The sequence below is a fragment of the Grus americana genome, chromosome 1, assembly GCF_028858705.1.
Source record: "Grus americana isolate bGruAme1 chromosome 1, bGruAme1.mat, whole genome shotgun sequence".
NCBI classification, from domain to species: Eukaryota; Metazoa; Chordata; class Aves; order Gruiformes; family Gruidae; genus Grus; species Grus americana.
The window spans coordinates 196,897,007-196,923,417 of NC_072852.1; the positions used below are offsets into that span (position 1 = coordinate 196,897,007).

The following is a 26,411-nucleotide window of genomic DNA, read 5'->3' on the forward strand; positions in this document are numbered from 1 at the left end:
AGCCTCCAGAGGCAATGTCAGCCGCCAGCAGAAACAGCCTGGTCTGCAGTGGGACCTCCGCTGCAAAGCACAGCGAGGGCACTTGTCCCTGCACCAGTAGCGTTAAGGCACTGGGATGGGGCGGTCGTAGGAACAGGTCTGTGTGCTCACCTCCTTCAGTGGTGGGCAACAGAGGGTGACTGCCTGTGTTTCACTGAGGACAAGCTCTTGTGGTTTCAGTAAATAGAGCTTGTCTGTGGAGATACCTTCCCTAAGAAAGAAGGCTTGTCATGATAATTTAAAACATGACAGTGAAAGCCTGATTGCTCAATAACTTTTCTTGTTTTATTTTTTGTTCAAAATTTGGCATAAGTTATTTAAAAAAGTTTTTAGCACACAAAAGGACTTCATTCCAGCCTCCTAAAAGATGAGTGCAGGTATCGATTTGACCATAGCAAGTGTATGGTCAAAGTATCTCATGGATATATTTACTGCCTGGTGCTCTGTAGCAGACTGCCATGTGAGTCATGTAGACTTCAAAGGATAGAAATACTGGAAGCCTTCAAGAAGGTGACTTCAGGATGCTCACTCTCAGGGGTTCATAACCGGAGCTCCTAACCGCAGTGCACAGAATGGTCCTTGGGTTTTTCCGTAGCCTTGCTGATGTAGGACTTGCTCCTTTCTTGGGACCTTGGTTACTTGGAGAAGGAGGAGGAGTCCTGGTCGTAGTCGGTAGTCAAGTGGGTCTAGCATTTGGGCAACACCCTCTTTCTCTGCCCATTCTGCATGTCCCTTTCCTCTGCCCTACCTGTTGGTGTCGCAGGTACCCCCAAGCACAATATGACACATGCCACGTGTTCCTCTCCTGGTGCCCTAAGTGGCAAAATAATTTGGTAAAGTCGCAAATCAATGCAGTGTTTTTCTAGAACATTTATCTGGTTTATTTTGTATTACATAAAGAACAGCCATTAGACGGGTCTCATCCCTTCTGTGTTAATCCAGTAGCATCAAGGCAGAGCGAGAGTGCTGCGGTTTGAGCACGAGGGCCCCGTGCACTGCTCTCCTTATCTGCTCTCCAATCTTTGAACTCTTACATAATATGTTTAAGACTGTTTTTTGAGTAATCTCTTTTGGGGTCTCATTTTGCATTCTGAGTCTCCAGCAACAAAGAACTGCTATGCTCTTCCCTCGCGAAATCCTTTCCAGAAGGTGCACATTATCTACTACAAGGCAGGGCAACGATGAGCATCAATTTCCACAGCAGAATAGAAGCCTGGATTACAAATTACTATTTAATCCTTTTTGCGTCAAAGGATATAATAATCCTTGTAAAATGTGCTCTAAGTCTTGTGCTTGGCTGTGTGAGGTCAAGGGGCAAAAACCAAAACGGGGATTCTCTTAAAAAGTAAGACATGGTGAAATGCATGTGTTCCACATGCATTTCAGAATATACTTATGACTACAGTTCAGCAGCTAAAAATAAAGATGATGGGCTGGTATCTAGACTAGCAGTTTTCATTTCTCCGTATGCTTGCTACTACTCTGCTTGAATACAGTAAGTGTCTGTCATGCGTGTTGCTTGCTGAATTGCAATAAAGAATTTAGGCACAAAGTGAGCATTGCTCGAATTTTATGTTGTTTTTCTTTTTTCCCTACTGATGAGAACATACATGAAAACTAACGAATGAGCAGGTCTCTTAAGAATGTGAGAAAATTTTATTTTCTAAATCATCCTGTTATGAGTGTCAAGCAGCGTGATTTTGTGAGGGAGAGAAGGGTAAATAAGGTTGGGAGGGGTAAGGGTTTAGCGTTTGAAATGGCAGACTGACGGCTGCACGGTTTCCTGACCAGGCAGCTATTTTAAGAGGGGCAAAGTTTAATAACTTAGAAAGTTTAGAAAATAAATCCCACAGTCCTTTAACTGATATGATTATCGTCACATCAAGTATGCGGTAGTTTTGTTAGATAAAAAGCAAAACAGGTTAGTTGTTTGGAACCAATAGCTTCATGTGGTTAGTTTTTTCCATATTTTTATTACTGCCCTCTGTACTAAATCAAATGTGGTGTATTAGGTAGAATCAGTCTCTCTTACTGTGTAGCAACCCACAGAGAAAACCTGAAGGTAAGTGGTGACATATATGCAATATTACTAATGGAAAGTAAGTGGTTTGTTGCTGTTATTTCTAATGCAATGTATTTAATGTGTAATATTCTACATTAATAGTCAAAATCCAAAAAAGAGAGTAGGACCAGATTAAAATCATAATCTCATATTAAAGAACACATTTAATTACTTGGTCATATAACCATTATTCCACAATAGGGTATTTTTGTGCTAGATGCTAATTGCACACTGGTAGTGTGACATTGCATAATGCGGTGTCCTTGCTGTCACAAACTGGTCATCTTGCAGGTGAAAACAGTGCATTGCAGCAGCTGTTATGAAGTTGTAAAACATTTATGTTGTAAAAGGAGTCGTACTTGAAGATTTTTTTGTTGCTGTCTTCTGTGACAAATTTACAGAAAGCAGGAATGTTCTTTTAATCTATCTAGCTGTTGTGTTTTGGTAAGCCCAGAAGTCAAAAGTTCTGACAAGAACTTTAATTAATTCATGGAAAATGAATAATTTCTATTTCTTTATTTTTGGCAGAAAATGACACTTGACTGAAGAGCTGGAAGAAGTTGCTTCCCTCTCAGCTTTACGTGAGCAAGCCCATCCTATGAGGAGGATCCATCAGCCTTCTTAGCTGTACAATGGGGACTACAGGTGACGACATGGCTTCGGTGGAGCAGAATACCTCCTTGAACCCGCTGTGCTTCGAGTGTGGCCAGCAGCACTGGACAAGGGAGAACCACCTCTACAACTACCAGAACGAAGTGGACGACGACTTGGTCTGCCACATTTGCCTTCAGCCCTTGTTGCAGCCATTGGACACTCCCTGTGGACACACTTTCTGCTACAAGTGCCTAAGGAACTTTCTGCAGGAGAAGGATTTCTGCCCGCTGGATCGGAAAAGACTCCATTTTAAACTCTGCAAAAAATCCAGCATTCTTGTTCATAAACTGCTAGACAAGCTATTTGTTTTGTGCCCCTTCTCTTCCGTGTGTCAGGAAGTCATGCAGCGATGTGACCTGGCAGCACATCTCAAAAACAGGTGAGCAGTGCAGACGCTTGCGTTGCACGTTCCTTACGCGCTTGGTAGGCCAGTTTGTGTAGCAGTAGAAATTGGGGTAGGAGGTGGAAGGGGGTTGTTGGTGGTTTTTAAAGTCACAGTAGAAAACCGTAGGAAATGGTCAGTCTGTGTGTGCAACTAGAGCACTGGATCCCATTTTTGACATTGCACCAGCAATAGTGAAGAACGCTTGAAGAGAGTCATGGGGAGAAGGACGTGATTCATTAGAGGTCTCATAAACATGAATTAGCAGAAAAAGTTAAAGAAAATGGAGGTTGTTTATGGTAGGGGAAAAAAGGCTGAAAGAGGGGAAACATGAGAGGTGTGCTAACTCTGTCTGCAAAGAGGAAGGAAAGAGTACAGTAGGAACAAAGGAGATTTCATTCAGGTTTTAGGAGAAAAAGCTTTACAATGGTCCGGCACTGGCATAGATTGCTCGAGTGGTGGTTGTATATTCCCCACTTCCAGAAGTGTTCATGAACATGTTAAACCAACCTTCATCAGGAACAGTTACGGCAGAATTGATTCTGCTTTGAGGTAGGCAGATGGACAGAGCATCTCTCAAGACTCCTGCAAGACCTATTTTTCTCTGTTTTAAAGAAAAATCTGTTTACTGAACAGGTTGATGGTATGTTGTGCAAGCATGATGCAGTTGCTAGGATTTTTTTGTTTGTTTTGATTGGTTATAGAACACTTCCAACACCCTGTTAATATGATAGAAATTCATCACTTTGCACTAGTGGGAAGTTTTGGTGCAGCTTTTGTGAGAGATTTTGTGTCAGAGAGATACATTCCAATGTTGCCTACACCTAAATGTTTAGGACCTTATTTTGAACTGTTAATAATTTTATAGTTCCTTTGCTTTATGCCGTCCTACCTCAAATATTTAAATATTGAAAGGAGGCCATGATAGAAAGAGGGAAATAAGGTTGTTATAAGGTTGGACCAGATGATCCTTGCATCCCTTACAACCTGGTATTCTATGATTCTACAGTTAATAAATTCAGATAGAATGATATTTGATATTGTGCAGACTAGTGCACTTTGTTTTTCCAGCAAAGGAATTGCTTCTGTACCGCCTGTATGGTACCCAGCTACATGAAGATGTTTAATTCTTCTCTGTAAGGCAATGCCATTTTTATAATGGAAAAATGTAAAACTTGTTTTGAGGGGTACATTTGACCTCTTTTGTTTCCTCTATAGGTTGGAGAATATTTTCAGTAAATAAACCAACCTTTTTTTAATCATTAGCTATTTCGTGGCATGAGTCATGATTAAAAACTTGGACATACCTTTTATGTTAAAGCTAAAATATGGTGGAATTAATGAGCCAGGGCTAAAAAAGTATTATGCATATCTATACCAACTAACTTTAAACTGCTTAGAGATTTATGAAATTGTAAGAGGAGTATAGTGAAGAATTATGTAGGGAAGGAAATTATGTATTCAAAGGAAATGTATCTGACTTCAAAGGATCCAGTTCAGGTGAATTGCAGCTGCTACCAGAAAATATTCCCTGTGTACAACTCAATGCTATTTGAAAACCTATGTTCATTTTGCAGAGGTAGGTTTCAGAAAAGTATGTAACTGTCCCTGCAAAAAAGCATCAAACCCAGAAGAATAAGCATTGTGTATATCCATTATACACAGACAAAAGGCACTAGGGAAATGCAATTCAATATGTGAGGGGTTTTGTCAGCAGCATTCGTAAAAACAAGCGTATTGTCTGGTGACTCTTCACGAAAACGCATGGTAGGAGTCCTAACTCTTCCGGTCTCCTCAGTCACCAGCTGAGATGAGATCTTTTCATTTCCATGACTTCATCATGGGCTTTGTTCTTACCTGCTTTGCTTTCTTTTTTTCTTTTTTTTTTGGTGTCTTTATTTTTTAATAAACTTCAGCAGTTGCCCATTTCATGAGGGTATTTCATGGTTTGGTGGTCTTACCTGTGCCGGCTCTTTGGGCAAAGAGCCCTCCACATTGGGATTGAAAACCCCGGGCCCAGGGGGAGGGACAGTGGTGGCAGCAGCGGGATGGGGAGTGGTTTCCTTTCTGTTGCCCTCCCCAAAAGGAGGGTAGTATTAGCTGTGTGCCTCCTCCACCTGTCCTCGGTGCAGTCCAGCGACACTGGAAAGGTTTACTTGCGAGGTGATGGATCTACACCATGAACTTCTTTCCAAGTCTTGGCCTTCGTCCATTTGGAGACTCTTGGAGACCATCTTCGGGTGAAGGGTGACATTGCGGAGGAGATTGACTGGGAGTCAGGCATGGTGTGGGTGTGCGTGCAGGCAAGTGCTCCACAGAGGAAGGGAAGAGAGCAGCCACCGCCTGCCTTGGAAACAGTTTGTACACATATGCGTATTCCCAGCGTCCCCTCTTCCTTCTTCCCTACATCCTGAAGGCTTCCAGGGATTCAGAGCCTGGGAGGACCTCAGGCATGCAGGACATACAGCAACCCTGCGGACTGCAGTGAGCCTGGAGCTGCCTGGGTTTTGCTGGTCATTGTACCCACAGCATGCATGTACACGTATGCGGTGTCCGTGTCAGGGAGGTACGGGAACTGATGAGGAGCCTTTCTTGCTACGATTTTTTCCTTTTTTTATTTCTCCACATGGTTTCCATGTTAGCTTAGGCTCTTGCTTGTTTCCTCCAGGCAAGTAATTTTTGATCTATATGATGAGTTGGGGCTGGTGAGGAAGCCTAACTGTTTCTTTGATTTATAACCCTAATATTAAATTGATTTGATTTTAATAAAAGGCAAAATGCTAGCAAGACTCCTGCTACATATTTGGTTCATCTTCTGTTTCCCACTGTCATATCCCTCACCTCTTCAGTCCGTTTTCCTTGGTTGGCATCTCTTTGAATGATACTAGGGCTGTTTACAACAGGGCCACGTAGTTTTTTTGTACCTGGAACACTATGTATGCTCTCTTTAGGTATATATGAAATATTTATTTACTTAATGCACAAGGTTATTATAAAATTCGAGTGAGCTGAGTCACTAGCTTTTCTGGTTTGTTGGCTGGAAAAAAGCTTTCAGTCGCAGAACGCTGCTTGGTTTTGATTCCTTCTGTTGTCTTAGGATGCTGATACAGATTTTGAGTATATGGTGATTTACAGTTTTCAATTAAGTTTATTTGCAAACATCTGAACACCTGTAAATTATCATTGCTGACATAAATGATGGCAGCAACTGCGTATTTTGAATTTGATTTTATATGGATTACTGAATCCAGTAAAATTCTGCTAGTGATCATTAAATGTAGGAAAGAAATGTAAAATTCGGTATTATTATAATTTTCAGCATAGAATACTATAAACCAGTCTCAACAAGCCTTTACATGAGCTAGTTTGTATTTTGAAGAAATGCAGTATGGTTGGTTAGTTTTCACTGTCTAAAAACATTCACACTCAGGTTTTCCAGTGTTGTTTTCATCGGCTCCATTTGAGCGTAAAATCTGGAAGAAAATGTCATCGTATCCACCAGGCACCTCAGAGTGTAAAGTTACTGCAAGCTGCTCCAGCAAGGAGATGAGAGGCACGAGACACAAACTTGATTACTTCATGGTCACTAATAGCACTCCATGATACCTCATTGCATAAAGAAAATATTCTTGATTTATCAGACTTTCTGTTTCATCACATTCACTTGGGAGCTGTGGTTTTCAAAGTTAAACACAATGCACATAATCTGATTTAAAGGAAAAAAAAAAAACCATGAGTAATGCTGAGTTGTACTGTTTTTCCTAGTCACTTGGTGTGAAAAATTTGTTAATGTTTAGTAAAGTAGGTGCCAGTTCCACTTCTAATTATCAGAGGTAAATTTATCAGAAGGAAATCTGACAAAAAAATGATTGAGCTTTTCTATGTATGATTTTAATTCAGTTAGTTCTTATGGATTATTCAGACCTGAAGAAACTCTATTGTACAAAAACATACTCTGAAATTCATACAACTTTTTAATGAGAGTGTTAGGTATTGTGTTTATGTGTTGCTTTTGAGTTGGGCTTCAGTTTTCCCCTCCTGTATTCTCCTATGGTAGATTAAGTCATCGTTTTGGATGGAGACATTTTTCCACACGTTTTAATGTTGAAGCCAACATTCAACCCAATTTTATGTCAGGTTAAGTTTGAACTTTATATAGGGTCGTGTTTTCTGAAATTGAACAAATTATGGAGCTATTCATTGTGTGTCAGTCAGCACGCTTAATATAGGGATTTAGATTAACAAGACCCATGGGAAAATAAGTTGTATAGATACAGAATTTTATCATTCAAAATCTTGGCAATCCCAGTTGTTCTGGTGTTTCTGATAGTGCTGCTGAGTCCTGTTCTTCCCACCGTGTCCCATGTTAGCTGCGGGCACCGTCCTTACCCTGCTCTTCGTAGCGCCAGGAGAAGGGAGGAGGACCTGTAGGATTTAGCCCTCTTTTGGCAGGTCTTTTCTTACACCTGAGTAAGTGGATAGGCAACAGATTCAGGGTTTCTGTGGACCCTTGCCATTGCTGGGAAGGTGAAAGATCTGTCTCTGGTTGTTCTCTGCTCTGAAGCCACTTGGCTCCTTGTAGGCTCCTCAGATTTTGGGGGTGAGAGAGAAATGTGCAACAAACCCTTTTTCCTTTTTTCTTTTTCCTGAGTCTTCTCTGATTCCCAAACCTGCATACCTCCTATTGCCTCCTTTTTTTTTGCTGGCAAAAGAAAAACCAAGACCCAAACACAGCTTTCCAAAGCAGCACTCTGTTTTACACCGAATTGCAGCTGTAAATCTTGCCGGAATTACTGCTTAAGGTCACTTTGCTGGCAAAGTTTTATGACCAATAGCAAAGGCATTCGGGTTGCTTCTCTGCAGTCATTGCTTAAATTCAGCTCCTGCTTGGAAAACGATTTAGTGCAACTGGTTTGAGGCTATTTGGTGTATTTGCTTTTATCGAACCTCTAGACTGGGCAGAAGCTGATGGCATAAGTTACAATGAAGTCTTTCTTTTCAGTAGTCAGTGAGCAAATGTGTTTTTTGAGCCCCTACTGTTATTCCACGGAATACACTGTAAACTACATCTTAATTTTGTATGAAAGCTCTTTTTATCTGCAGAGAGGGATTGCTGCTAGTGTTCCAAGAAGTCAGCTTTTAAATGAGAAACCCAGCAGACTTGGCTGTAAAAAAAACCAACAAACAAACCCCCAAAAAACCCTGTTCTTCTCTGTCTGATATAGATTAAGAGAAGTTGAAGGTAAAAGCGATGCTTTGTCACCATCCAGAATTGAGCAAAAGCTGATGCTGAAGGGAAGAGAGGAGGGAGTCGATGAATATAAACAGAAGCTCATTCTATATCCCAAGAACAACCGCCCTTTGAGTTTTCCAATAAATAACATCACTCAGTTGCTTTAGCTGGTTGTTGCAGTATCTCTACTCTTGAGCATCTTGATTCATGAAAGAAATTAAATCATTTCTGGACATTCTAAAAAACATGCCTGCCTTTCTTCTCGCTCCTAGCCAAGATATTCTGGTTTTGTAGGTAGGTGTGAAATGCTGCTCCTGTAAGACAGATTTCAGTCTCATTGCAGCTCTTACTTAAGCAATTTATTGCATGAGAATGGATTCCTATACCCATAAAAACAATCTTCAGTGCTCATTTTGATCCCAAGATGCCCATCTGTGTACATAACCTGTTTACAAGATTTAGTCCAAAATGCTCTTTATCCCAGATATTTGGCAAAAATAGAATTAGTGAAGGTATGCATCTTTAGAGATTTATTGGCACTTGTTAACTGTTACAACTGCTGTATAGTTTTGCCATTTGTGAATAGTACATACCTACTGCCAATAAAAATCTTTATGTTGCAAGTAGAAATGAAAAATCTCCTTACAGATGTGCCTTAATACCAATACTGGGCTTTGCTGCTTGATAGGTGGCATATCGTGTTTAAAGACCGAGGAATTGGCATCCCATGAATTAATGTCTCCACCAGAAAACTTTTTCTGGCAATGCAGTTGCACTATATCAGGCTGAAAGTCATAGTCTGTTGCTGGTTAATTTGGGGAAGAATCTGAGGTTTTTTCCTGTTTTGCCTTGTAGAGTGCTGTTCAAAAGGGATTCCGCTGAACGGAGTAGGTGTGCTCAGGAGGCTGTTTACATTTCTTGATATTAGCCTTTGAAATGATAATTAAATATCATTGGCAAAAATAAACCTTAAAATTTATTTATATTTTGTGCAACGACTTTCATCAGCTGCCAGGTAACGATGGGGGAATGTGCTCTGTGAAGGAGGGTGGGAGGAGGACCTTGCAGTGGTTTGGAAGGCATTGACAGAAATAGAACACTTCCAGGGGAGATTTTTGTTGCGTCCTGGTTTGATACAGTTTAAAAAAAAAAAAAAATTCCAAGGTGTGTTTCGCCATCTACACTAGGTCCTTTGGGATCCACAGGCCTTGTGAGCTGGCTGGGTAAGAGTCAACAGCACAGTGTTTTGGGAGAAGATACCTAAGGAAGTATCTGGTTCACAGGAGTAGTCCAGTAAGGCTGGACTCTGCTGTCCAAGCCCAGTGGGATTGAAGCGTGGTCCTCTGACAGAGTCACTTTTGACGTCTTTGCTACAAGAGTGGTGATTTTCAGCAGAGCAGTTCAGGGACAGCAAGGGCGTGCAGCTTGGGGTGGCGTTGTCCTAAACTCTTGCACATCAGTGGGGGAGAGCACATCTGAGCTCCCAGTAGACAAGAGGTTTCCTCTGCAAGGGCATTTACCCCTTGCCAGGTTGCTGCAGAAGTCAGTGATGTTGGAGATTGGTCTTTTTTTTTTTTTTTTTTTTCTGTTGCCAGTGCTAAAATTTGGGGGAGTGTGAGGCTAACCCATCAAGTCAAAGTATTTTAGAAATTTGGAGGGAAGAGATTGTATCTCTTCTTCTCTTGGCCTTTTGGGATTCTTGGTTTGAGGTTTGCATTGTGAAATGGTCAATGATAAAAACTTCCTGCTGAGTTTCACCTGTAACTGTGTGGCCACCAGAATAAATTGAGACTGGCCGAATTTCTTAGCCATCAGTCCCACTATGCCAATGATTTTATGTAGTAAATATTACCTGGGCAAAATCAAGAAGGAGGGTTGTGTTCCTTCATTAAAATCAGAGAAACATTTTCACAAAGCAAAACCTTTCAAGTAATTTTCATCCTTCATGCTTGGACTTTCTTAACTTCGAAGAACAAGATGATCAGCAGCTGCCTTGGGGAAAGCCCCAAGAAATGATTTCTTAAATGTGTCATTTCATAATGTGAACTGTCTCTAATTCATGTATGTATTTATGCATATTTCACAGCACATTTGGGTTCCCTGATGCTATTCTTCTAAACATATGTATCATGACGTATATATATAAAGATTGAGATATATGTATACACACTTTATGTTTGTATAACACTGCTGGGGGTCACAAAAGCTATACAGGTGTCTTCATCAACATTCTTTGTTAACATTTCTTCAAAATCCCTCATGTCAAAACAGTCTAACCGTATAATTATCAAATCCCCTTCACAGAACGTCAGAACAGAATTGTGATTCTCAAAACATTCTGGTTTAACAAGTTTGGACATTGTTAGTCTTCTGCTGTCTTTTACTCCGTTAACACATTTCTTCTCCTGTTGTAAAAAGAAATCATTTCTTCTTTTGTTATAACAATCTGTCAAGTTCCCAAACAGGGAGTTTTTTCAAGAACACGGTTCCTTTTTTTCTGACACTGCTACAGTATGAGCATCTTTTAGGTGGTCAGCAGCTCCAGAAGCAGGAACTTTAAGAAGGACATCAAATACTGTAAGAAGTGATACATCAGACACTGGCAAAACTGTCACACAGGCAGATGTAAGATTGATGTCAACGTTCAAATACCTGCACGTAAATGTAAGACCATTCAATAAATGAAGGCTGTCCGTGAATTTGCAGCATTGCAGCCCTTCTTTGCAATAAACTATTGTAGGATTTTAAGCATAAGCAAAAAAAATCATTGCATTGGGAATAATGGGAGCTCACAAAAATGAGTTTATAGTGAAAAGCGCCAAATGCTGATGGAGCATTGTTACATGAGGGAAAGCAAAAAATTGCACCTCCTGTGTGAAGTGAGGAAGAAAAAAAGAGAAGACAGGAGGAGGATTAAACACCTTGTACTGACTCAAGAGAAGATGATGAGCAGAGCTGTTACTTTTGCCCAACTTTTCATACGAACTCCTAGACAAGCATAGTTTTTTTTCAGTATTTTAACACTTAGATTGCAACATAGGTGAAATTTTCATCTCTTTCCTCCCCGCAATGACCCCAGGAAAATATGATGCTTCCTTCTCTTGGCTTACTAAGGTGAAAGGAGATTGCTTTAGCGGGTCTCCACATATGTTTTTGAAGGGGGCTTCTCTTCTGTGGAATTTTATGCCAGTCCTGTTTAGTCTTTTCTGCAAGGTTATCTTCCAGAAACTGGAATGTACATAACAAAGTAAGTTTGTATTCAAAAAGTGTTGCAGCACATATAGTTCATAGCCAAAAAACTACGTAGTAGAAGTTTTGTGAAGCAGGCAGTATTGCTTCGGGGTTCTGTCCATTAAAACATATTTTGGCCTTAAAATCCAATGTGTTTAATATTTTTTATGATTGATTTAAAGCTGTGTCTTTGAAGAAGACTGATTTCATTTGGTGGAGTACTCAGGCATTTTGTGCTACAAAAATTGCTGCAGGCTTGAAGCACGCTATAAACATTGTCTTCACAGGTGTCCTGGGGCTTCTCATCGAAGGGTTGCTCTGGAGAGAAGGAAAACAAGCAAGCTGCAAGCGGAAGCGGAGGGCGAGAGCGGTCCCGGTGGGACAGAGCAGCCTAGCAGTTTATCTCCGGACGCAGATCAGGGAATAGTGCCAGCCGAGCAGAGCTTCACCTCACCCACCCTTCCTGCATGGACGGACGAGCCCGGCATCGACAATCCGCCTTTTGAGGAGAACACAGTAGCAGACAGTATGTCACCACTTATCTTCTCAAGTCTCTTTTATCAGATGTGGAAACATTTGTGGTGTCAGAGCTTGTCTCTTGCCAACCGTGAATGCACGTCTTCATTTTCTGCTCTTTTCTCTTGCGATTCCTGGAGAAATGTTAGTGGGTTTCAGTTATGTGCAAGTTTGCAACGGGGATAAGGTCACACTTAGGAAGGAAAGAAATATCTCGGAGTGTGTGCCGGATATCACGGTGCTCTGTCATCGTGTGTCGTACTGTGGTGCAGTAGTTCATGTTAATCTACTAGTGGCGCTGGCCTTGCAGCGAGATGGAAGGAGTGTATTTTCTGCAAAATTACCAAAGTTGTTTTCTAAGATGAGATTTCTTTTCCCCTCTTCCCCCCACCTGGATCAGCAGCCTTCCCACACACGGAGTGCTGGCCTGCTCGAACGAAAAGGCAGCTGAGTAACTCCTGCATCCATCTGCATCGAACGAGCAGTAACGTCTCTAGCATCTGGGATTTTAGAGAGGAAACGCTGAGCCTTACCACAGAGGAAGGTGGTCCTGTCCCCTTCCTTCTCCTCTGTATTTGCCATCTTTTAGCATCCCCCTTTTCCTCTTTAGTTGTCTCCATGTTTGCTTCAGAAATGGGCTCCTTCTCTTGACCGTGGTAACTCCATGGCACCAAATCGTGCAGTTGTGAGACCAGCTGATGAAGAGGCATGACCAAGTCATGCTCCGTGGGGTAAGCCCCAAAACACACTTTTATTATCATCGTCAAATGTGAATATACAAGTAATCGAATTGGAAATGAAATGTATAAAATTTATTACAAAGGACAGGATCCAAAGGGTTTCAGAATATCCTTTTCCAATACAAATAATCCCATTTCAAGAAGCATGGATGCTACTAAGTCATTAGAGAGCTGTTTCTAATGAGCTAGGTGTTCCAGCAAGTAGTGGAACTAATCCAATTGCACTTGTTTAGTTTGTTGTTAAACCATTGTCGTGTGGCCTGTCTGCATTGTCCTTTGGTGATTTGCTTTACTGAAAGTGAGTAAGGTATAAAGGATATTAATCATCTTTCTTTTTGTAAAATAATTGGCAGCAAATCAACAGCCACCTACCTTGCCTGAAGGAGAGATCACTACTATTGAAATTCATCGGTCCAATCCTTATATCGAATTAGGAATTAGCATAGTGGGTGGCAATGAAACGCCTTTGATCAACATTGTCATTCAAGAGGTTTATCGCGATGGGATCATTGCCAGAGATGGAAGACTTCTTGCTGGAGACCAAATACTGCAAGTATGGAACGAATTATGTATTCTGTCTGCTTGCTTTCCACTCAGTCCTTGCAGAACTGCCTGTTAAACGAGATGGGAGATTTTCCTTGTCAGACTATGTTGTGTAAATGTTAGCTTTGCAATTATCAGTTGGAAGGCAAATTAATATTCAGAGCAGAGGCTGTTGCTCTAGCACTTTTGACTATCATGCTTTATGTTATTTGTCGGACTGATCCCTGGAGTTAATTTTCCTCCTTAGCATCTCTGATCAATGTTTAAAATATGAGTTTATGTTTCTGTTTTTAAATGTTGTGGGACTTGGTCTTTATTTCAACTTTATGCATACTTCCCGAAGGAACCCAAGGTTTCTTCTGGCTAACAAGTTGGCATAATTTGTCTTACGTAAAAAGCAATTTGGGGGTTGTAAGGCTGACTTCATCTAAACTGTTATTTTAATCTGGCTTCACTGTTACCTTCCAATAGCCGAGGCAGTTGACCTGTATCTTGTAGTATGTGTAAAAAAGTTAGTGATACTCTTCACTGGCATGGTTTGAAGCAAGGTGCTTTAAATATTTTTCCAAAAAATAAGTAAACAAACAATTATAATTTAAGTTGGTTATGATCAAATGTGTGGTTTTGTTATAGCTTTAAGTAATTAGCCACAAACAGTGTAAAAAGATCAAATTCTATTAATTTTGCAAGTTTAAATTTTATATTAGGGAAAGGGGCTGTTTATAGGACTCTTAAGAATGGCAGTAACTGAATTCTACCTAAGCAGGACAGTTCTCCAGCTTTTTTCTATTTTTATTCATTCCACCTGAAGCAAATCTCTTACCATCATTTCAAAATGACTTCAGTAACAATGTTTGCTTTTGATCTGATAGCCTAAGATCAGTCCAAAATTAGTATCAGCCTTTTTCATTTCACTTTTTTGAAATCAAGCCAATAGAAGCAGCTTAAATACTGTAGTTACCCTTGGAATGAAATTAGTTTGCACTTCAGAAAATAAAGTCCCTTTTGAGAAACGTGCCTTTTTCCTCTCTTGGAGTGTTAGCGTAGTGGCTGGCCAAGAAATCAACCCAGGAGGTTTCCAAAATGTTGCGTTTTTAACAAGCAGTTGCAGACACTGATTGAACGCTGCCTAATTTATTTCGATACTTGAGAGCTCTCCTCGGTTGCCAGAATAGGGAGCTTGAGCTCCAGTGAAGCTTTGGAAATTCTTGCTGTTTGGGCAGGTGTCAGTTATCATTTCCAAAGCTGTAAGTGGCAATAAATTGCCTATAAATAGGATTTATAAGCTGCAGTGAGTCTTCCCTATCAATGTGCAGGCACTGGGGCTGTCAGATGCTGGGGGGGTGTCCATCAGAGTCCGTCGGTCACGCCGAGGGAGAGGTACAGGAGGTAAAAGCCAAACTTTTTGGAAGGTACAACATCTTTATTGCTTTAAATTTACCTGTGCAGGTGCTGAGCTGTTGTATTAAAATGACCAGGCAGTAATGAAGTGCAGAGTTAGTGCAGCTCAGCGTGCGCACTGCAGTCAGGTGTTTCTGAAAATGCCTTCAAAGGCTTTTATGAGCAGTAAAGGACTAAAAGAAAGACAGAAAGGACTGCGAGGTGAAACTCAGCATTTTCTTGCCCAGTCAAACAAGAAGTATTACCCTTTTAAGATCTGAGGGAACAGCATTTAGTAACAGCTACATCAAAGCGTATGTTGTCTGCAAGGTAGAGATAGGTGCCTAACGGTTTCGAAGTGCGCTGCAAATTGTTCCTTTTTTTCGTGCTGGACTGTGACTGTAATTCATGTAAAACATGTCCTAATGAGAGTCTCTTTCCCCAAGAAATGCTAAGGCTGTTTAATTCTGAAATTGTGAACTGCCTTGTAGAAAGAAGAATTATATTTTATTGCATATATTCTTCTGTGCCCTTTGAATGCTTCCATATTTTATGTATTTACTTTAGCTAGAGACAGCTAAAAATAAAACTAGATTTAATTTAAGGGCTGTGACGGATGAGCCCTGGCGGGTTTTGCGGGTGGCAGCTCTAAATGTTATTTCTCCTAGCTATGCCTCTTTTCCCTCTGCCCGAGGGCGCAGCCTGTCTCGGGGCAGTAGCAGACCAGGACGCAGCCGTGGTTCGGTGGCTTCGTACTGGGCATCGGGCTGGAGGTGGCTCAGCGAGGGTACGGCTGCCCCTTCGCCGTGCTGAAACCACCACGGCCGAATGGTTTGGCATTGACCTCTCGCAGCCCCTCAACTCAGATGCGTGATGTAAATGTGATGGCGTTTCTATATTGTACATAGATTTCTGGGTCCTTTCTGTTCCTTTTCTTTTTTTTAAAGTGTTGATATTGCTATTAGATGGTGGGAAGCTGCAAGTTTATATTTTTACTTACTTAGGTTGCCATGGGGAGCATTAAAAGGATCAGTGTAGTCCATTTGGCATTAGTTTCTATCTGCTGAAATGATGGGGCAGGAGTTCCTCCATCAGGGCACAATAGTACGGTCTGAGGATGAAGTTTTAGCATTAACTTTGAACCCCTTCTTACAGAACAAGGCAAATACATGAACAAATTTAATTATTCTGAATTTCAATGGATTTTTTTAATTTTTCGCATCATGGAAGTACTGCATATTGTTAGACATAAGCTTTCTTCAGAGATTTGCATGTATTCTTTTTATAGCTGTTATTTTACAGTTTTAAGTGATGCCAGACTTGACACTGAAAGCACATACAAAGTTCTTGTCCTAGAGAACAACGTAAAGATCTAAGGAAGGCAAGTGTAGGAGACCAGGAGAAGAAAAACCCTGGACTGTGATGACAGAGGGTGTTCATTGTTAGAGAGATGCTGTCACCTTTGTGGGAAAAGGTCTCAGTGGAGGTTTAGATTGGATAATAGGAAAAATTTCTTCACTAAAAGGGTTGTCAAGCACTGGAACAGGCTGCCCAGGGAAGTGGTTGAGTCACCATCCCTGGAGGTATTTAAAAGACGTGTAGATGTGGTGCTTAGGGACATGGTTTAGTGGTGGACTTGGCAGTGCTAGGTTAACAGTTGGACTCGATGATCTTAAGGGTCTTTTCCAACCTAAAAATAGGTCTGTAGATGGAGCAGCTGCAAAGGATGGAAGGATGAGAGAAGAAGCCTGATAGACTCAGATACGTAGGTTGCTCCAGGGTTGTTTTTGCAGCGAGCTCTGAATTTAGTTTGGAAAGGACTTTATTTCCATAACCAGGAACAATTAAACACATGAAAATACCATTCTGATTTTGTCGCTGTTGTTTTGCAGGTTAATAGCTTTGACATAAGCAACGTGTCTCACAACCACGCTCGAGCCGTGCTTTCCCAGCCTTGCTCGGTGCTGCACCTCACCGTACTGAGGGAGAGGCGGTTCGGCAGCCGCACACACAACCACGCGGACAGCACTAGCTCCTCGCGGGAAGACAGCTTTCAAGTGACGCTGCATAAACGTGACTCCAGCGAGCAGCTTGGCATTAAACTTGTACGCAGAACAGATGAGCCAGGAGTTTTTATTCTCGACCTTTTGGAAGGGGGGTTGGCTGCTCAAGACGGCCGGCTCTGCAGCAATGACCGCGTACTTGCGATTAACGGACATGACTTGAAGCACGGGACACCTGAGCTTGCTGCTCAGGTTATACAGGTAATTTGCGTTCCCTACCCGAGTCCTTAGCTCAGCTTTATTTCTTGGGCAAAGCCTGGGGTAGAGTCTGTCCCGAACAGAACGACTTGTGGAGCGCCTAAAAGCCTGCAGCGATGCAATTTGCTGTGTTTTATGTTCTGGAAATAATAGTGCGAAACAGGGTCTGCTTTGGCACCTAGCTGATGAACTTCTCCTCCTCAGAAGTGAAAAGTGCATTAGTCTTCCCTGGCATACAGCCTGAAGGTTAGAAGACTGCTCGTGTGAGCAAGGAGAGTACCATGAAGCCTATTGCTTAGCAGGGAAAAAAAAGTGAAGATTATTATTATATTTATGTATGTACTGTAGTTTTAATCTCTCGGTAAGCACTGTAAAAGTGGGCTTTGTTTTGTATTGAATTGCCTGTGCGTGGAATTGGGGTTAAAACAGATAAGTGATTTGTCAGACTTCGTAGAAGTAACAGGTAGCAGCTGGGAAGGAAAAAAATAGGTCTTCCATGAGTCCTGTGCAGTAAAACTCATTTTCTGAGCATTCAGGAAAGGGCTAGTCCCAATGTCTGGCTCTGCTCTGGACACAAATAGTACCCAAAGCTTGATGCAGTGTGACATATGACCCTTCCCTCTTCCCACAGGAAAACCTTTACTCCATGCCTTTCTCCCAGTCTGTAAGGAAACAGCTGCAGCACATTGCTGCTTCCTGCTGACGGGATGTTGGTGAAAATTCCTGTTTTTAGGAAAGTTGGAATAAACCAGTAGTAGGTTCTTGCAGTCTAGTGCAGTCATCTTTGCTTAACCCAGTACCACACAGAGAACTCCAGTACAAATGAGTAGTCAATATTTGTTTCAGGAATCATTTCAAAAGCTTCCCTTGCAGTTAAAGGAAAATAACAATGATCTTGGGAATTGTAATTTCAGTTTCTCAGGTTTTGCATACAATGAAGTGGTCAGATTTTTACACTGGGTAACATTTATCTATTGAGGTGTGGTTTTGAGGCAATAGAAAGACTTGATGTTTTATTTAACATCTGGTAGCTGAGTCTCCTGATATTCCCCAAGAATTTGGTGGTCTGCTCATATATAACATCTTTCCTGGATGTCTCTTTGGGAAGTACCAGAGGTGTTCAGAGCTTTTGAGCAAAATCTGCAGACCCTGAAGACATCATTTGGGCATTTCTTTCTTTTATTGCTACGTGTTGCAGAAGTTCGCAGAGGCTGCAAATGGAATTGGGTGATTTTTAATGTTTGAAGCTTCATAACACAAAGTGAGAAACGGTCCTTTTGGCGAAGGATTTCCAGCTGATGTAATATCAGAGGCAAAGGAGGAGCGTTAATATCCCCTCTGTTCTAGGGGAAATTGTAGCAAGAAACAAGTAAGGGACTGTGCAGTCTAAGAAGTTTGTGGCACTCCCAGGAACTGGAAAACAAGTTCTGCTGTTGTCTTGTTTCATATTTCATCATGCATTTTCATCATAGAATCATAGAATGATATGGGTTGGCAGGGACCTTAAAGATCACCTGGTTCCAACCCCCCTGCCATGGGCAGGGACACCCTCCACTAGACCAGGTTGCCCAAAGCCCCATCCAACCTGGCCTTGAACACTTCCAGGGAGGGGGCCTCCACACCCTCTCTGGGCAACCTGTTCCAGTACCTCACCACCCTCACAGTAAAGAATTTCTTCCTAATATCTGATCTAAATCTACCCTCTTTCAGCTTAAACCCATTCCCCCTTGTCCTGTCACTCCATGCCCTTGTAAACAGTCCCTCTCCAGCTTTCCTGTAGGCCCCTTCAGGTACTGGAAGGCTGCTCTGAGGTCTCCCTGGAGCCTTCTCTTTTCCAGGCTGAACAACCCCAACTCTCTCAGCCTGACCTCATAGGAGAGGTGCTCCAGCCCTCTCATCATCAGTTTTCCTCCCTCGCTGCTAATAATCGATACCCTATCAACTTCATTACTTTGTTTTATATATTGACAGGCTAGTGGGGAGAGAGTGAATTTGATCATCTCTAGACCCCTGAAGTCACAGACGGTCAGCATTATCCGAGACACCGGGACGCACAACAGCAACCCACACCAACACCAGTCCCAGCAGCTGTTTCACAGCAGACCCAACTCACATAAGGTTGGTATTTCTCCTTCTAAGAGGTATAAATACCATTTTACTCATGTGATGGTCTAGCAAGGCAGGACTGGAACAAAGGATTATATCTTCTTTTTTACCCACTTCAAAAAAAAAAAAGGTAACGACTTCCAAGTATTCAAGTCCTGCATCATGTCTGGAGTGGGAATAAAAAATATGCAACAGCTTTTCAGTATATTTTTTTAATTTATTTGCTGACTGCAGTGAAAGAAGCAAGTTCTCTGAACTCGTACAGCTGTACTTCTTAGACCTTGTCTAAGACAGTGGCTCATGTCTTACTGCTGTATGCGAGAGCTGTCACTCAAGGATGTTATTTGTTTTGTTGCCTCTGTGCTGGCTGCAAGCAGCAAGGACAGGAGATGCAGTGCACACTACCCAGCATATAAAGAGCATGTTGGAGGGATGTGTCATCTCCTCCATGAGCCTCCATGAGTGCTGACTGCAAGACTTCTGAGTTCTGCAGGGTCAAGCAAGGAGAGAAAGGCAGAGTGAAGAGACTTTTGTGAAGCTAGTGTCAAATTATCTGGAAGACCTACAGAAATAAAGCCTGTGCTTGAGATGTTCTTGTAGTTAGAAAAATATGACTTATTACTGTTAAGAAGTTGATTTTGTTGAAATAATTGTCATGTTGACCTGGTCAACCAAGCCACCTTTCCTCCTGTCCATTCTGTTGACATCACTGTTTAATGTCATACGTCTGTTGGGAGGATTTACGTGTGTTGATAGTATTTTCTTTTAAAACTTTGGGTAATTTCAGAAAAGAGCAAGTGAGGGTCTAGGAAGCTTGTTTTCCTCCTGAGGGACAAAGGTGAAGCTCCTGAAGACAGTTGGTGGCTGTTAGTACTCGCCACAATGTTAGGCCATATCAACACAACGATTACAGCTCATCTATATCAGAGCTTGAACTCGCTTTTCATCTGCCAGCATGTTCCTATCGCAGTTCCAAAGTTGATCCATTAGCTGAGCTGATTTCCCTCACGTATTGATACCATCCCCGAGCTCTTTCAAAGTGGGACGTCCCATGTAACCGCAAGCGGACATTTCCCATGTTCCACACCATTTATCTTTGCCTCTCTCTCATTAACCTACAGTTGGCTTAGAAGTCTTGTGGCTTAAAAAATATTTATATAATGGCATGGCACCAGCCAGTTAGTCCTAAAGCCTGAAGAATTAAGAAGGAGCAGTTTTTATAAGCTATGGTATGTATATGTATACATATAGCTACATAGGTGATTAACAGGTATATGCAAGGAGCAGAGCCAGTCAGAAGGAGCATGTGGCACTGACAGTCGAAGAAAGCAGTGTTGCCATTTTCCAAGAGAAGGCAGGGGAATAAATAAGTATTTGTAGTTGGAAGAATCTCCCGGTTATTTCTTCTGTTATTTTGGATTCCTTGCAAATATTCTGTTGATGTAAGATGCTACTACAGGTGTATGTACTGTGGTTTGAATGTATCACTAAATATCCTGCAGAGGAAGGGCTTCAGCAAATAAAATGTACTTTGATTCAGGTTTAGATACTTTTGATGGGGCAAAACTAAATACAGGCTAAACTTTATAATTCAGGTGTTTTAAAATGAAATACAGGATTTCTTCTTGCTTCAAGTCTGGGTCTTTGTTGTAATCATTAGGGAGTCTGCACAAGGCCCCCACTACCAGCCTTAGCATTGATTAGCCTTAGTTACTTTGTGCTCTGGGAGATTCCACGTACCAGCTGCGAAAGAAAACATGACGTGTAAGGGCTTTAAATGGTCTCTCTTTGTCATCGTGAAACTGCATGTGTTTTCATTTCTTAGGAGCTGCTTTGTAGTTCTGGGCCATACTCTACTGGCAGATGAAGTAATGCTGATGTTCACCAAGTCATCAAAAGATTTGTTTCTGGCTTTTGTCCGCTCTTTTGACCATATGGTTTTGTAATGCAGTCCTAAAATTTAGCCTATTCCAGTGTAGGATGCTAAGAAAAACTGGAGTGAGATTTTCAAGATGGACTTTTATAAACTTTTTGACTATATTTAAGTGTCTACATGAGTGGCTTTTTTTCTGACCTGGAGGAAATCCAGCTGAAGCTGATTTGCACTACTTAGTCCTTGTAAACCATTACGTTAAAGTGCTGAAGTATAGCTTTGGGGTGTATTTAATTGTGTTTTGTTCTGGTTTTGTTCTTTGTTTTTTGTTTGGTTTTTTTTTTTTTAAGTTTTAACAATGTTATTTATCCTTGTCAAACAGGATCTCTCCCAGTGTGTTACATGCCAAGAAAAGCACATTACTGTGAAAAAAGAGCCACATGAATCTCTGGGAATGACAGTGGCGGGAGGCAGAGGCAGCAAAAGTGGCGAACTGCCCATCTTTGTGACAAGTGTACAGCCTCACGGGTGTCTGGCAAGAGACGGCAGGATTAAACGAGGTGGGGCTTGGCTTTCCTGGTGGCACGGGTGGCCTCCGATTGCTGTTTGATGAGTACATTCTCTGGAGTCAGGTGGTGCCGGAAAGTCTTTTCACAGATGTAGGGAAGTGTTGATGGATGCTTTTCTTCTTGTTTCAATAGTGGAAATACAGTGTTTAGTATCACACTTCCACCTTTTCTAGGAAAAGGATGTTTAGAGAACGATAGCAGGGGAAGACCAGGAAATGTCTGGTTAAATTCTTTAAAGCTGATGGTAATCCCCTGAGCTGAGGGTCTGAGGATGCACACATCCTGTTTTTGTGTTTTGTGTGGTGGGCTGGGCCCCATCTCTGTCCAAGAAATCTCTGCTCCTCAGTGTAATATCTGAATAGCAGAGATGCTCTGATGGCGGACCACTGCTCACCCGTGCTAAGTTTACCCCCAAAGCTATGTTAGTGTTGACCCTGGTTCCTGAATGCTTTCTTATCCTTTGGGACAGCTTGGGTTTGCTAGTCTTCAGGGGTGCTACAGCACCCGTCCTTGTTCCTCGGCTTTGCAGAAGGGAACCAGGAGGTAGAGGTTAGACTCGGTGTAGGTGAAGGCAGTCCTGCCTGATCCATAGCAAAGCATTTGATGATTAAAACATATTGTGCTGTATGTGAAACAAAGACTGCCTATGGGATCTCTGCGATTCAGAGTTCACAGAATTACAGATGGTTTTAGGAGAGAAATTTAGGGGGGGGGGGAATTTCACAAATTGCAAATTTAGAAAGAACAGCGTGGGAGCATCCATATATGCTTCTGAGAGAGGGAGATTTACACCCACATACCAACGGACATGCTTTCTTTTCCTGTACTACTATGAAAAAACACATACTTGATGGAAGAATCACAATTGCTCTTTCATCATGTAACATTAAAGTAGCCACAGCAGCAACAAGTTACTTCAAGTTAAGCCACACCTCAACTTTAGCTTTCCCTGGGAGGCAAAATCTTTTAAAAAGTTGAGTCTTGTTCCAAGTGTGACCCAGGTGTTCGCGCTTTTGCTTTGGTCCTGGTTTTCATCGGTAGGTAAGACATTATACGAAAAAGGAGATTGTCACTGTTTGGACAGTAAATAACATTTTTGATTTTATCCTGAGGCTTCTTAGAAATATTCTGAAATAAAATAAAAATTGTGGCAGTTTTTTTACAGTTTTTGGACTCGCTGCAGGTTATCTTTGCAGAGGTGCTCGCTCATTCTTCTAATAGACTGGGTTCTGTACCAACCTTTCCAGTAGTTTGTGAATTCCATTTTGTTCTCCCAAGTAACAAGTTCGAAAAAGCAGAAGACCTAAAACACCAGTGGAGCCTCACTTATCTACAAGGCTTGGTTACTTTGTGGTGCCTGTATTGTTCCTTCCATCATTCCTCCTTACCTTTTAAAGTTAGGGTGGACCTGAGATATGCCACTGGAAACAATTATCTAGTGGCATCTGCAATGGCAGTTATAGTCGAGACGGTGAAGTTGTTAGGTAATTTCTATCTTAAATTTTCAGGGCGATATACCATAGAAGGCACAGCAGTGATGCGTTATGTGGAAGTAAATGACACTGATCTAGCTTAATAGTTCAATACACGAATGTTTCAAACTGACAGTATGAGGCTTCAGAGCTATTCACGTTCCCAGGCTGTTAGTTCAGACTGTCTTATCTCCAAAACCATGGTATTAAATGAAACCCTGGCACGGGAGGTGCTGTCGGTAGGAGCGACTCTGATAGTATGATGTGTTCTCACTTGCGCCTTTGAACAGGTGATGTGCTGCTGAACATCAACGGCATCGATTTGACTAACCTAAGTCACAGCGAGGCGGTGGCCATGCTGAAAGCTAGTGCTGCCTCTTCCGTAGTCGCCCTGAAAGCCCTGGAAGTCCAGATTGTAGAAGAACAGCCCCAGGCTAATGAAGAACAGTTGAGTACCATCAGTGAAAATGAATACGATGCCAGTTGGTCACCATCCTGGGTCATGTGGCTGGGACTTCCAAGGTACAGAATTAATTGATAAAGTAATTAGTTACCTGTTTTAAGCCAATTCTGAGAGAGATACAAAAGCAGAGACCTTATCAGTTGCAGCACATCTGCCCTTATTTCTGCCTGACCGACCATCTCCGCTATATTCAGTTGGCAGTGTGCTTAGGAAGAGGCCTGGGAACAGGAGCAATGTTTTCTTAGGAAAATGGAAGATGAATAGGCTTGGTTTATCCCTTCGCAAACCAAGTAACTACCCATGTGGATTCTTCTCATTGAACACAAGTTATCTTTTCTATTGCTTAACCATATCGTAACTTCCTTTAGAATATCTAAAACTAGAGAGATTATTAATAAAAACACAAAGTATTTACCCACATGTCTCTTTGCTAACCCATTACCTAAATTTAGGAGGCCAAATATACAAGTTTAGAATACTGGATCAGACTTGCCATTCTGACAGACTTTTGACATGGGTCTCTTGCGCACGTACAAGCCCATAGTTACAAATCCTCATGCATTTTTTTCAAGAACCCACTACCATCTCTGCCAAACACAAAAACTCTCCAAGATTTGCAGTGAGTTCCCTCCCCTTGACTAATCTGCAGTCTGCTGGACATCACCATGTTTCATTTTTACTCTTCTGTTTTTCACTCTCTTGTGGCTACAGCTATAAGCTCATTCTGGCATTGCTTGCTATCAAGAAGAGCTCTCACTACAGAAAATAGTGGTGTTAACTTCAGTCAGGGAATGCAGATTATTTCCTCTCCCTCTGAGTTACCGGGCTCAGGTCTGTAGTTTAAGCATAAAACCACAAGAACCAGATGTATTGGTGGCAGAATTGCAGTTGAAGATAATAGAACCATGTGTTGGCCCTCCAAAGATTTCACACTTTTTCATTTAATTTTCTGAGTTTTACTATCAATTTCTCTTCCATTCAAGTATTAATGAGTTACCTAATCTCAATAAACAGCTCTCAGTTTTGGTGAACGTACTTACTTTCCATGCTTCAGCAGTGGTTTATTGCTTATATACTACAGTTGCCCATGCACGGCTCCTAAAGTTACGCTATGCATTGTGCTGCTATTCTTTAAAGGAATGTTCTACATCAATAAAGAACTTGGCATCTTTTTTACACAAGCGTTAATTTCTATGGGGTTTTTTATTTATGTATTTTTATTACAGTCATTGCCAACTTCATTGGCAAGAATTAATTTTCACTGGGGGAGATACAGTTAGTGAAGCATGATCTGGATTATCTACGTTCTGTGTAACAAAATGGTTAATCATTTATATTTTCATTACTGGTGATGCTTCAGAAGTAGCGAAGATGATGCATGGATTTTTAGATCTTTACTTACAGTAGAAAAAGCCTAAGTGGACTGGGTGTGCAAGAAAAACGCACTGCATTTTTGACTTGCAAACTAAACACATCAGGTATCTGTTGTCCACCCACATTCTTGCCACCTGTGAAATCCCTAAAATGCCATTCTATTACTGTCAGTGTACAGTGTTAAGTGTGTTTAAGTAATTATTCTAGTACTGCATTATTTCTTTTAAAACACTTTTCTGTCTCAAGATCGTGGGGGTTCTTTTGGTAATCAGTTTGAACACTGACTGCAAAATTACTTTGGGAACAAAATGTCTGTATGTGGTGTACGCAGCTTTTTCTCTTGCTATCCTGTCCTTCTGTTCCACAGCTGCCTGCATAGCTGCCATGACGTAGTACTGCGGCGAAGCAATTTAGGGAGCTGGGGTTTCAGCATCGTCGGAGGCTACGAGGAGAACCACACAAACCAGCCTTTCTTCATTAAAACAATCGTTCTTGGAACTCCCGCCTACTTTGATGGAAGATTAAAGTAAGCTAAAATAATAGTAATAATAATAATAATAATCAACACTTTTTAATAGTTACATGCCGGTGTGACTAATTGCTTAAGGAAATACACTGTAGCATCTTGTGCTGGGGGGGATCACGCAGCCCAGGAGTGCTTTGCCTCCCTGATGAGCATGATGCAGGGAAGTACGGGGTGTTTCTGCTGGGAAAAGGGTGTCTGTCAGAGGTGGTGCTTGTGCTGGCACCTCTGCCAGCTCCCGTCCTCCTCCCCAGCTGCACTGCTGATGTCACCTGCTGCCTCCGTCTCCCTGTCGAACCCTTCTTTAGGCCAAGAGACATTGCAAAATGTCTGTGGGCAGAACTGGCTAGTTCGTAATGCTTTTGTCTTCCTAGAGGACAGCTAAAAAATTGGGACTTCTGTAAAGTGGGGAGAACTGCTGTATCCTTTCATATAGCCTTCTGAAGCCACTGCTGGAAACTCTGGTACTGAAGATGGGTGCTGCTGCTTTAATGGAAAGGCAGGAAAGTAGATGAAAAATATGTCTGCAGAGATCATTAAGGAACCGAGTCTCTATGCCAGTGCCCTGAGAGTCATTAGTTGACAGGAAAGACACTGATAAATGAGGCAGGTTCAGTGAAGGCACATGAGATGGTAGGAGCTGGAGCACTTGCCCCGCAAGGAGAGGGCTTCAGGGCAGCTAACAGCCCCTTCCAGTACCTACAAGGACGTTATCAAGGAGACAGAGCCTGGTCTTTTCACAGTGGTGCAGGGCGAGAGGACAAGAGACAACTGGCACAAGTTGAACAAAAGAAGTTGAGACTTGATTATAAGGAGAAACTATTTCCCTATGAGGACGGTCAGGCAGTGGCACAAGTTGCATGATCTCTGCACTTGGGGGTTTCTGAGATCTGACTGGATAAAGCCCTGAGAGACCTGGTCAGATCTCATAGTGGGACTAGAGACCTCCTGAAGTCCCTTCTGACCTTGAAGATTATATGATTCTACTTA

At 41.8% G+C, this 26,411-nt stretch overlaps 1 protein-coding gene across 9 annotated transcripts in view; it reads left to right on the plus strand.

Annotated features, from left to right (window-relative positions):
- LNX2 (ligand of numb-protein X 2) overlaps positions 1-26,411 on the plus strand; it is a 62,955-nt gene that overhangs the window by 32,375 nt on the left and 4,169 nt on the right. For all 9 annotated transcript variants that reach the window (XM_054813746.1, XM_054813755.1, XM_054813748.1 and 6 more), the window contains 8 exons: positions 2,630-3,134; positions 11,889-12,127; positions 13,211-13,410; positions 16,673-17,044; positions 19,013-19,159; positions 21,403-21,580; positions 23,352-23,583; positions 25,266-25,424. In XM_054813746.1, the coding sequence (XP_054669721.1) occupies positions 2,734-3,134; positions 11,889-12,127; positions 13,211-13,410; positions 16,673-17,044; positions 19,013-19,159; positions 21,403-21,580; positions 23,352-23,583; positions 25,266-25,424 (1,928 nt within the window). In that variant the 5' untranslated portion in view covers positions 2,630-2,733. The remainder of the gene's footprint in view (positions 1-2,629; positions 3,135-11,888; positions 12,128-13,210; positions 13,411-16,672; positions 17,045-19,012; positions 19,160-21,402; positions 21,581-23,351; positions 23,584-25,265; positions 25,425-26,411) is intronic.